The sequence below is a fragment of the Leptosomus discolor genome, chromosome 4, assembly GCF_034619465.1.
Source record: "Leptosomus discolor isolate bLepDis1 chromosome 4, bLepDis1.hap2, whole genome shotgun sequence".
NCBI lineage: Eukaryota > Metazoa > Chordata > Aves > Leptosomiformes > Leptosomidae > Leptosomus > Leptosomus discolor.
In genome coordinates, this window is record NC_141394.1 from 19,415,206 (window position 1) to 19,428,022 (window position 12,817).

Sequence of the window (12,817 nt, forward strand, 5' to 3'; positions counted from 1 at the left end):
TAGTTATTTTTGTTAAATTAGACTGTGCTAGCTTAGTCTCGTCACCGGGAGGGAATAGTGTGCCTCTTGCAGGGAGGTAAAATTTTACAGAGAGCGAATTATTTGTCTACACAACCTTGAAGCTGAGCAGCCAAGTGATGCCTAAGGCTCTGCGCTGTGGTTATTTTATAAATTTGCAACTAAAGCAAATCCTTCTGAACGGATCAAGGGCTGTTGCCATTACACAGGTTACTAAAGGATTTGGCTGCATTTAGCTATGCAACTCTGATTTGTCCTGCATTTTACAGCTATCCCTCCGTATTCCCTAGGGGTAGACTGCTGGTTATTTGGTACTTGTAATCACTTATTTTTACAGAAATTTGTCGTATTTTCCTCTGCCTTCCATAAAGCGATAATCTCCATCTTCAGTAAGTAGCTATACAGAGTGACTGGAAGAAATGTGACTATTTCCTGCTTTGTTCGTGCTGTGTGACATTTGGTCTTGTTCTGTACAAGATTATTCTGAGGGTAAAAAATAATCCAAGGGGGTTTATTTGCTCTAAAGTGACTATTTAAGTTCTGTTTAGACCCCAGATTTGTTTATAATTAATTTTGGATGTGAATTTTCTTGGTTATTAATTCTATTAAATCCAGACTGTATGAGGATTCTAGCTGGTAGATCTGAGGCTTTATGGCTCTATAAAGGAGGCCTGTTAACGGCACATTCTCCAGAGCAGTATTGTGTTGAAGATGTCATGAGTTAGAGTTCTGTCTATTGAACTATACAGGAAAGATGTTACTGGTAACTTTTCAAGAACAGTTTTAAGCATATTAATTTTGTAATGGTCTAGAAATCCAAAATGTTGTATGGGATCAGCCTGTGAATCAGTGTATTGTAATAGCCCTTCTGTGTCCTGTGTCAGTGTCCCTCCCCAGTCTGCTGGTGCTTAATTTAGGGGGAAAAATGATGGTATATGTAAACTCTGTTTGGAAATGAACAACTTTTTTTAGATCCTTCTCCACCTACAAAATTTGTGTGCTTTTCAGGTATAGAACCATTGCTGTAGGTTTTTTTTTTGTGATAAGGGTGATTATGTGCATTTTCACAGAAGTTTCTGAATCTGTATTTCACATGCGGAAAAATAAAATTATGGATCCTTTTAAAGCACCAACCGTGAAGTTTTATTACATGCCTTGGTTTTCAGAAAAGCCCATGTGCTTTCGTTAACAAAGCTATAAGTTTTAGTTAGAGTCCTGTTGAGTTTACCAGCCATAACTATTTTCTCCTTCCTCCCTGTGCAATTTGAGGTTTTGCCACTCCGCTCCTGAGCCTGCAATTGCTGGCAAGAACAATTTTAGGCTCCCTGAAGTGTTACAGGTTCTCTTGCAGTGCATTCTGTTAATGGCAGCAGTTCAGGTTGACTAATAAGCATCTCGGGTAAGTCCCTACTTGGAAGCTGTCTCCAGTTATACTTCTGAATGTGTTTGAAAGCATCCCAAGTAACTAATAAGACAAGAGGAAACAGCCTCAAGTTGTGCCAGGGAAGATTTAAATTGGACATTAGGAAAACTTTCTTTACTGAAAGGGTGGTCAAACATTGGACCAGACTGCCCGGGGAAGTGGTGGAGTCACCGTCCCTGGAGGTGTTCGAAAAACATGTAGATGTGGCACGTCGGGACATGGTTTAGTGGGCATGGTGGCATTAGGTCAGTGGTTGGACTTGATGATCTCAGAGGTCTATTCCAACCTTATGATTCTATGTTTATATGACTTGCTAATTTTCTTAGTCCTGAAATCAGTCACGTTCCCTCTATACCTTCACCTCTCACCTTAGACAAACCAACCCAGATACAAGAAATCTAACCCTGACACCCTGAGATGTTCCCGTGTTACTCCACTCTGCCTGTCAGGCAATTGCCCCTTCTCATCCTCTCTCCAGCACCATGCATCCTTCGTCCATCTGGTCTAGATCTCCCTTAGCTTTTGACACGCTTATTCATCTCCTCCCTGAAGGCTGAGGAGGAAGGCTCAGTCTCCCAGGGATGCTGGCCGGCATTACACCGTTTCAGCAGTGGAGCACACCATAAGCTGAGTGTACCATTTAGAGCAGGGGAAGGAGTGATTAGTAGCCTACTGTATGCATTGTAGCTATTTTCCATTTTCTTTCCTGACAGTCTTGAGGGCTTTATATTCCACAGTGCAGTGGTTTAACTGTTACTTTTTTTTTTCCTTTACATAAGGGAGAGATATTGCTTGATTTACCTAAAAGGCCAATGATGGCAGAATGGTGAATGCTTCTAATGTGCTAAGATAGACAAAGACGTAACAGTAGCAGAGTTAAAATTGACTTGTAGTTTAAAACATTGCAGCAAAAGTGTTTTTTAATCCTGAGTGAACAAAGCAAAGAGAAAGATCTAGACTGATGATAAATTGATGAGACCTGGGGTATGGGTTTTGGCCTGACTGCATGAGCTGCTGTAGATGGAAACGGAAACAATGAGATGAGTTGTTTCAGGTTGAGAATAAGCAACCAAAGCTGTTTCATAAGAGCGATGAAAAATAATTGATGAACTGCAAACAAGAAATAGACAGCTTTAAGAAATCATGATAGTGTGTCTGCACTGCTTGTCACTGCTTTCAAGAGATGAGTGATTTTTCTGGTGACAGTCTAGTTCTATATACATAGCTCATGTATTTCATCATTGCTTTTTACAGCAGTGTAAAAGCCAAGAAGATATAAATTAGTCTTCAGACCACCCCCTGAGTTCCAGAAAGGTCTGGTTGCATCCAGTAGTTTTAAGGAGAAACAGCAGTGGCAATCACTTGTGGTTCTGAAATATTTGTTACATATGCAGGCTGTTCTGCAACCTGATTTATGTATCCTTACTAGAATTAGAATTGCGAAATTCTTCTGGAGGTTGCACAGAATGTTACTTTCTGTTGCTTTAATTGGAGTTGTGTAAAGCTCTGATGGTATACAGTAAAGAGAATATTTTTCACTATCATGTGTCACTGAACAAGGGAAAAATTTGTTTGGTATGTTTTCAAGATGGTTGCATTGAGTTCTACAAACCATGGAAAAACTTATGTGCAAACATGTGACAATTTGTGCCTGTAGTGAAGCTGAAGTTATTAGCAACAACTTGTTGTAATTTAGCCTCTTTCTAATGGTTGCTTCCCCTGAGTCCCTTTGCTTTGTTGGATTCTGTAGGTATTAGTTAGCAGGTAGGTACATTTACTTGCTAGTTCTGAGTAAAATGAGCCAAATTTGTGATTTGAATAAAAAGATGACATAGTATTGGTGCTATTTCCTACCTGGATTGAGATAGGAACATCTGTACCTGAAGCGTGATTAAAACTATATGAACATGTAATGTTTGTTTTCTGAAAATACTTAAAGTCCTGGTTTTGAACATAATTGTCATCTTTTTGGGGGGGAACAATTTTTTTTGTAAGTGCTTGAATTTATTCTTCCTTCAGGGTGGGTACAGAGAGATCCTGAAGAGTTCCAACAACTTCATTCTGCAAGATTTTGAGAACAGGGTCAGAATGGAAGTTATATTTATTACAATCCATCTCAAGTAAAATAGAGGTGAAAATTCGCATATATGAACTAGTTCCTACAAGAAGCTTTTTCATCTGTGTTCTATACTACTTTACAAACTACATGTATGCTGATTCCTCAGCCTCAAAGATATTTCATTTGAACCCTTTTGGTCTCCTAAGCAAACTAGGGTTGTCGAAGTTTAGTTTATTCTTATGTCACTAAAAGTAAATGACCCCGACAACCCTCTTCCCCTAGAAAGATACAGCTTTCTTAGAGGTCTTTCAGCACTGTTCTTTTGAAGAAGAGACATTGTAATAGACTGTGGTGGGTTGACCATGGCTGGGTGCCAGGCACTCCCCAAAGCCACTCTAGCACTCCCCTCTTCAGATGGACAGGGGAGAGAAAATATAACCGCAGGCTCGTGGGTCAAGATAAGGACAGGGAGATCACTCAGCATTTACTGTCACAGGCAAAACAGACTCGACTTGGGTGGAAAACCATAATTTATTACCATTAAATCAGAAAAGAGTAATGAGAAATAAAACCAAATCTTTAGAACACCTTTCCCCTACCCCTCCCTTCTTCCCAGGCTTACCTTTATTCCCAGTTTCTCTACCTCCTCCTCCTGAGTGGCTCAGGAGGACAGGGAACAGGGTTGCAGTCAGTTCATCACTTGTTGTCTCTGCCCCCCTTTCCTCCTCAGGGGGAGGACTCCTCACATTCTTCCTTTGCTTCAGCGTGGGCTCCCTCCCGTGGGAGACAGTCCTCCATGAACTTCTCCAATGTGAGTCCTTCACACAGGCTGCAGTTCTTTACAAACTCCTCCAGTGTGGTTCCCCTCCACAGGGTGCAGTTTTTCAGGAACAGGCTGCTCCAGCATGGGTTCCCTGCGTGGTCCCAAGTCATGCCAGCAAACGTGATCAGGTGGGGGCTTCTCTCTGCACGGGGACACAGGTCCTGCCAGGAGCCTGCTCCAGCACGGGCTTCCCATGGGGTCACAGCCTTCTCTTGGTGCATCCACCTGCTCCAGTGTGGGGTCCTCCACAGGGTGTAGGCAGACACCTGCTCCACCGTTAACCTCCATGGGCTGCAGGGGGACCGCCTGCCTCACCATGGTCTTCACCACGGACTGCAGGGGAATCTCTGCTCTGGCACCTGGAGCACCTCTTTCCCCTCCTTCTTCACTAACCTTGGTGTCTGCAGAGGTGTTGCTCTCTCATTCTCACTCCTCTCTCCTGCTGCAGTTGCCATTGCGCAGCTTTTTTCCCCCCCTTCTTAAATGCGGTGTCCCAGAGGCACTGCCACCATTGCCAATTGGCTTGGCCTTGGCCAGCGGTGGGTCCGTCTTGGAACCAGCTGGCATTAGCTCTATCAGACACAGGGGAAACTTCCAGCAGCTTCTCACAGAACCCACCCCGTAACCCCCCCCCCATACCAAAACCTTGCCATACAAACCCATTACATAGACTTTTCAGGAAAGTGATCCTTTTCAGCCTTTGCTACTGAAATTTTATATTTTTTTCATTATAGATATATATAATGATTGAAGAATTGGGAAACAAAGGTAGAATATAGAACTGTTGGGCTTTTTTGTATTCTTAACAGCTGCAGGTAATACCATTGCTAACTCTTTAATGTGACTTTGGGCAGCTCAGTGTTGTTGCTGTGGTTAGAATTCTCAATGTTAGGGAGGGTTTGCTCATGATACTGCTATTGGTAGCTTGTGGTTCTCACAGAATAATCTTGAAGATTGCTACCTATTTATTATAAAATTAAAAGACTATGGGGAAAACTTTTGGAATTTTCCAGGGACAGAGCATCTGGTACAATATTGCATCTCTAGTTACCGGTGAATTTTATTAGAGTCTTTTGTTTATGATTAAGAGGACATTGACAATGGTGAATTACTTATTTTGTGGCTTTTTTTTTATATACAGGTTGCTCAAGGAAGGAAATCACTGAACACTGGGAATGGCTTGAACAGAATTTGTTGCAAACTCTTTCAATCTTTGAAAATGAGAATGACATAAATACATTCGTCAGAGGAAAAATACAGGTAGTTTAAATATATTATTATAAATGTTGTTAATGGTAAGTGTGACTGGAAGGAAAACTGATGTGAATTCTGAAGAAATTTGACCTGGCAGTCACCAGCTGCTCCACCTTTTTGAAGGAAAACCAGATTCTAAGTAGCAACATATGTGTAACAATTAGGGGAAACTGGGATTATTGCATGCAACTACAGCAGTTTGATTAAAAAAATAATATATCTAAATATATAGGCAGGGCTTCAAACATTGTATGTTCTAAAATTAATTGCACTGATGCTTCTGTCTTAAATTTTGACAGTTTTCTATATAACTGCTCTTCCAATACAAAGCTTTAAATTTTTTTTTATGCATTCATTGTATAATGTCTCCTTACCCTCTTCTGTGTAGTTAGATCCTGTAGCGTTGGCACTTACACTTCATTATAGGTGTTAGGAGTTGCTGGTCAATTTTTTTATTTGTTTGTTTTTTGGTTGGTTTTACCAGAATTTCTTTTCTCCTTATAGGACAGATAGTAGCTATATGGGCAAGAAGTATTTTATCCACACAAAGAGTTATCTAAAAATAAATATTTTGGTAAAAGACTGATTGTAAGCAAAATTACTGTACTTAACTTGGTGTGTGTTCTAAGCATTGGCTTTGTCTCTTTCCTCTTTTAACATTTCATGTAGTAAGTCAGCGGTCTTAAGAATCCCGTAGTTGTTTGTGTTTTACTAGCGAATCAAGTATGAGGGCTGTAGATGATCATGGAAGCACCTTATGTTTGTGAAATATAATCCTTTAATGAAATTGTTACTTCATAGAGTTGGACAAATATTAAATGTGAATTATTGTTCACTGTCTTATACTCTGCTTTCCATGTAAATATGGAGCAATTTGAAGGCAAGATGTCACTTTACTTCTTTTAACTTTAATATAGAAGGCAATAGTGAAGGTTTATGGAAGAGATTGGGGAAAATAAGTGACTAGACCAGAACTTCAGTATAGAACAGAAGGAGCTGTATAGCCTTTGGTGAAAAGCTGCCCTTTGATACCTCAGACTGCTGCCACTTAAAATTTGATGAAGGTCACCTGCACCTGAAAGTGTGAAGGATCTTTCCATCCTGCCAGTTAATCTAATAGGAGATACTTTTTTTTTTCCCCCGTTGTTCTTTTCTTTTGCTCAAGGCCTACTAAGAGGGGTCAGAAAATTAATTTAATATTTTCCCTAATGAATAGCAGATCCTTTTTTCCTTTTACCTTTTTCCTTCCTTTTAGAAGAATTTTCTGGCGAAATCCTATCCCCTATGCTCCTCAGGGAGCATATTTGCATGGAAGGGGATAATATTACAAATCATAGCTGCTTTACAGAGTTGTTATGAGTATTTGAGAGAGGCTGGTTAATTTAAAACAAGGTACTGGCAAGTGATTGGTGTTTGCTTTTGACATAGGCATGGTAGGGAGCAAGGTCATCAGAAAGGCAGCCTTGAATAAATAACTATATAAACAAAAGAATGAGCAGAAGAATGAGATGAGCAAAAGACTTTCCTGACATTGCAGTAACCGTTGTGGCCTCTGGCCCAGATAGCAATGCGAACAAGGATATATGATACCCCATGGCAACTAACATGCTGTGTACTTCTTTCACTCCCTACTAGGGCATCATTGCTGAGTACAACAAGATCAATGGCATCAAGGAGGATGACGATACCGAAAAATTTAAGGAAGCCATAGTGAAATTTCACAAGCTATTTGGGATGCCAGAAGAAGAGAAATTAGTGAACTACTACTCCTGCAGTTACTGGAAGGGGAAGGTTCCTCGTCAGGGCTGGGTGTATCTCAGCATTAATCACCTTTGCTTTTACTCTTTCCTTATGGGCAGGGAAGGTATGTTTTACAGCGGAGAAGTGATCTGTGCTTCTAAGAATTGTTAGGGAATCTTCTGTAGTTTGTTACTGTTCATCTGCTGAACTGCTGGGGGTGCAAAGACACTGCTGAGTAAAAGAGAAACAGGCAGCAAGTCCCTGATTGCCACGCTGCTATCTGTGCGCTTGTTCCCTTGTTTGTTTTGTATTTCTCAAAGTAGTTCTCTGTAAAAGAATACCTGGGCATTATTTAGAGGCATGGTTCACTTCAGGGACTGTGCCCAAGAGGGAATGAGATCACACCAGTTTTGGCTCCTGCTCTTATGCAGTCCTCAAGTACTACTGTGGCAGACTTTGCAGCCTCAAATGCCACACTTAATCTTGTACAACACGAGAGCATCACAGGGGGCTCAGAGGAGACCCGGGATCAAGAACTACATAGTGTGGATGCAACCAGTCTGCTCTAGAGGGGAGTTAATTCTAAGCAGTGTAGAGGTGAGCGAGTCTGCAGCACTTGTTCATGGGCAATCGATCAGTCCCAGGTCTTTCTGTTTAGCTGCATAGACCTATCCTAGTGAATGACTGGATTTTTTTTTTTGACAAAAATATGTGTAGATTTAGTCCCTGTTTAAGGACAATATCCTAATCTGTAGTGCCGTCAGAAGAAAAGCCAAGGATCTGTCATTACTGTAATATTTGTAGTACTGTAAAATTTGTGAAACTTTTTAATGTATAAAAAGAACGCAGGCCTGTCTGGTATGTTTGGGCTACATTTCTTTGCTTCCATAGGAAAAGAGGACATCAGAGTCTGAGCAAGTGCTGTGGCAATGATAAACTACGTTAGCCCACCTAGTTTTGTAATGCTTTTGTGTTCTGTACAGAAGTAAATGCTATTTAAACTCTTATCTGCTGTTTGTGAGGTGATCATAGTTTGTTTGTACAAGCTGGGTCTATTTGTGCTGTCCTCCCACCTTCTCAAGATGCAGGAAAATTTTGGCTGAATACATTTTGTAGGAAGAGAAAGATAAATGCTTTCAAATGTGATAATTTTTGTACTGAATCTTCTTTTTGTTTGCTTCTCTTCAGCAAAGTTAGTTATCCGCTGGGTCGATATCACTCAACTTGAGAAGAATGCTACTCTGCTCTTCCCTGATATGATCAAAGTGAGCACAAGGTCAAGTGAACATTTCTTCTCAGTATTCCTTAATATCAGTGAGACATTTAAACTGATGGAACAGCTTGCCAATATAGCTATGCGACAGCTTTTGGACAATGAAGGATTTGAACAAGACAGGTCATTACCCAAACTGAAAAAGAAGTCCCCCAAAAAAGTGTCTGCACTAAAACGGTAGGTAGCACTGGCTCTTAGTCGTTTCTTCTCAGTCCTTTTACTTGAAGCACTTTGTCCAAAAGTTCTCTAATGTTGCTGCTGTTTACTGTTACTTCAAAAGGAATGATTGATTCCAGTAGTGGCAAAATGTGGATAATTAGTTAAAATATAATTACTTGGTCTCTTGTTGAAATAGGAAAGGGAAAACGTTTGAATATGAACATGTTGCAAAAATAAACATTTGAGCCAAATTCTCATTTATTCAGGAGCTCTTTAATTTATCTCTTGACACTGGCTGCATTAGGTATCTGTTGTAAAGCCCTTTTATGTTACCAGGAGAAGGTAATAAAGCAATTTAAGTGTTCCTAAGAAATGTGCCTAAAGTTCATGCTTCCTATAACTGGAACGGAAAAATTACTCTAGCTAATGAATTATCCCTAAAACATTTTAGGTAACAGAGATACAAAAAATGACGTAAAATTCTAAGGGATAAAAAAAATACCTGGAAAATATTTCTGCTTCTTTTATAGGTATCATACTGCAATTTGATAGTTTCTTGTTAATTTTTCATTATTTTATATGTTGGTCATGTTAGTGAACCATACAGAACCTGTGCTTGTTTATATTTCTCATTACTTAGTGACACCTGACATGCATTATATCATTTAGGTTTGTCTTTCCAACTATTTAATGTTTTGCACTGTGCATTTTCAAGACTAGGTTTTGAAATTGTTAACAAACTCTAGCCCAAGGGATTTCATCATGTTAATAAATAAGCCTCAGAGAAGCATTTTTGGTGCGTTACTTGGGGTCATACATTATTTAATAATAATTTAATAATAAAGGGATTCACCATATATATTCTCAGAAAGCAGGGCTGAATGTGAAAAGATCACCCAACCTGTCCCGCCTGAGAAGTCAGGATGAATGTATCTAAGTTGTTCCTGGCAGAATTTTTTTTCACGTAGTTTTAGAATCTTTCAGCAGCAGAGACTATACATCCCCTATATGCAAACTATTTCCACTGTTTGCTGTACACTCAGTGCTTAATTGAGTTGTATGTTGGGGGTTACTTGCAATGATTTGTATAAAATATATCTTAAAATGTATTATGTATTTCTTAAAACAAGGAAAGCTTTCTGTGGGGTTTTTTTTTTTAGGGATCTTGATGCCAGAGCAAAGAGTGAGAGATACCGTGCATTGTTCCGACTTCCCAAGGATGAGAAATTAGATGGACACACAGATTGTACTCTCTGGACTCCATTCAACAAAATGCATATTTTGGGTCAGATGTTTGTTTCTACAAACTATATTTGCTTTACTAGTAAAGAAGAGAACTTATGCAGCCTTATTATCCCTCTTCGAGAGGTAAATATTTGTGTTTGTAACTTTACAGGGCAAATAATAAAGCAATATCCTATTGGAAATTGCATCCTAGCTTTGATGTTCTTTTCATTATTGGTGAAAAACCTGTTTTCATCCCTTTAATCTCTTCTGAGCATATATTCTGATGTGTTCTAAGTCATATTTAATGACTGTGTGTCTTACTTCAAAGTTCCTACTACTGAAATTCACAGGGAGTTTTCTCTGTCAGTTTTTACAACCCTCATGAGTCCTTCCTTTCCCATAATTTATATTCTGATTTACAGCCCTATGGTACATTTTTTGTGCCTCATAGGGAGGGGCGGACAATAAAACTTCATAGATTGATGAGTGGAACTTCTATTAAAGAATCTGTCAGATAAGATTTGCTTTTGTCAGATATAAGAAGATTGATAATCCTAAAGATCTGGATTCTCTTCACACAGCCTTGCAATCATTTGTTCCTGTATATGGAAAATATTTGTCAGCATTTTACAAATTGGTGTGTTTCTCTTTTTAAAAGCTGGCTGCTTAAAAGAGATGTTCAGTAAAAAGAATGAAGTTTGATGGAATAAAAAAAATGATGCTGGGGAGGTTTTTTGACTTGATTTGTGGGTTAATGGAAAAATGTGTAAAGTAAGTCTTGGAAATAGTAGCAAAGCTAATGTAACCAAGGACAGTTTGCTTGACTAAAGAACCATGGAGTATTTCAAGGCACTGTTTTCCCCCTCAATCACTAAGAGTAAAATCAAATGGTATTTGTTTGGTAACTTTGAAGTACAGCTTCTCCACGGTGTGTTGCAATGACTTTGGTTGTTTGAGAAGAGACATTCAGTTATAGTTGCAGTGTTTGTCTGAAACTCCAAGGCAGCAATGATCCTCCAGGTAAAGCGGTGGTGGTGAAGGAGAATAAAGTCTGCATTTAATAGGACCTCTTTTCTTGGATGCAGATTCAGCAACTGCTTTTGATAACCACAGCCGCAGCAGCGTGGGATTCGAAGCAAGTCTAAAGCTTCAAGAGAAAGAAATAGCTGGAGGAATAAGTGCTTTAGTGTGAACAGGTTAAATCTCAGCACCGGCAAGGAGAACAGTAACACACTGGGGTAGCAACAGTCCTCAGAACAACTGATCAGTACCCTTAATAATTAAAGGGAAGCTTTCTGTTTAATTAAAACTTTGGGTCAGACCCTAACCTAGTTCCAGTATTCTGCGATATCCTGGAGATGGTTTGACAGATGAGACAATAACAAAACATTGATTCAGAAATAATGATTGGAAAAAAAATGGTTGTGGCTGACTGCACTGCTCACTGCACCCAGTAGGTGCAGCCTCCAAGATCAGCACTTCAGATATGTGCGTGTGTCTGCTTGAATAAGAAATAAGCGGATATGGGCTCTCGTTATAGTAAAGCATTCTTGCTGTAATGTCTGTCCTGTGCCTCTAGAACTTGTCTGTCTGTCTGTGCTGATTACACCCAAACAGTTTTTAATCGGAACAGAAAAATGACATAGGAACACTTTTTAGCTAATTTTAATATGCTATTAGTGAACGTCCTTTAAGTTAATGAACAATGAACAGATTTGTAGTTAACAGAAAAATAAAAATAAGTTGGAAGGATAGAGAAGTGATTTAGCACCTGAGCTGTGCATTGCAGTCTTTAAATACATCTTCAAAGAAAATGTGTGAAAAATGGTTATCCTATCCTTTTAGCTAGAGATATATTAATATTTATAGCAGTAATATCTTACCATTGATCTCTATTTTTAAAAGGTTAAAAAGAGCAAAAGTAAAGGTCCTAGTAAACTGAAATGTGCCACCGTCTATTCTGAAGGTAGTAAGACAGTTTTCATTACCTAGGAAATTGTTACAGAAGTCACAAAAGCAGTGGTTAAAAGTACTTACAATTGTGATTTGTGTTTTGGTTGATGTATGAACTGCCCAAACTTGATTCGTTGGTTTATTTGTTTTTAAGGCTAATTGGTAATGTTTAGAACACACAGCTGTTACCCACAGTGTTTGACATCCCTGAGATTTCTTTGTGTTAATGTGCTTTACCAAAACCTCGGGGAACTAGTGCCCTGTACTCGGTAGATTGTAGTATGAGTGCTGTTTACAGGTTGGAGTTCAGTTAGATTAGTGACCATTTCACTAACAATTGGAACCTCCACCTCACAGGGTTGTATGTTTTCCTTTGTAAGGAAAGATGCGGGGTTAGTTTCCCTTTGTGCAGGTTTCTGCATACGGCCTAAATACAGTTGCAATAACAGTTATCACAGTATGCAACTATATTAAAGTAGAACAGAAGTGTTATCCCAAAAATGGCTTGTTCACATATACTGGCAATAAAAAGTAAGCAAAAGTCTCCGATTCAGCCTGTACTGGTGTTAGAGAGCAGGAGAGGGATTTGGAGGTCCTACAAAAAAGCCCATAGATGTGCATCCCATAGAAGAAATTTTATTTTACTGATTCTTTTAAAATAAAGCCTGAGGAAAATAAACTAAGCAGTGCAAAGGAATTTTGCTGGATAATGTACTGAAGCCAGTTATTTGAGGGATGACAGTCTTCATCTTTCAGACTTGGAAGTCCTTGTATCCAAATCCTGTTTTCCTGCAGAGGGATGTCAGTAGTGATTTGATATAAGGGCGGAAGGAGCATGGGTTTATTGTATTAAGATGGTTTCTTAGACCAAGCCACTTGATTAATTAA

The 12,817-nt window shown here is 39.2% G+C and overlaps 1 protein-coding gene across 1 annotated transcript in view; it reads left to right on the top strand.

Moving 5' to 3' along the window:
- TBC1D9 (TBC1 domain family member 9) overlaps positions 1-12,817 on the top strand; it is a 56,178-nt gene that overhangs the window by 17,154 nt on the left and 26,207 nt on the right. Inside the window, exons 3-6 of the mRNA XM_086464732.1 lie at positions 5,465-5,583; positions 7,213-7,441; positions 8,506-8,767; positions 9,910-10,117. Coding sequence (XP_086320858.1) covers positions 5,465-5,583; positions 7,213-7,441; positions 8,506-8,767; positions 9,910-10,117 — 818 coding nt within the window. The remainder of the gene's footprint in view (positions 1-5,464; positions 5,584-7,212; positions 7,442-8,505; positions 8,768-9,909; positions 10,118-12,817) is intronic.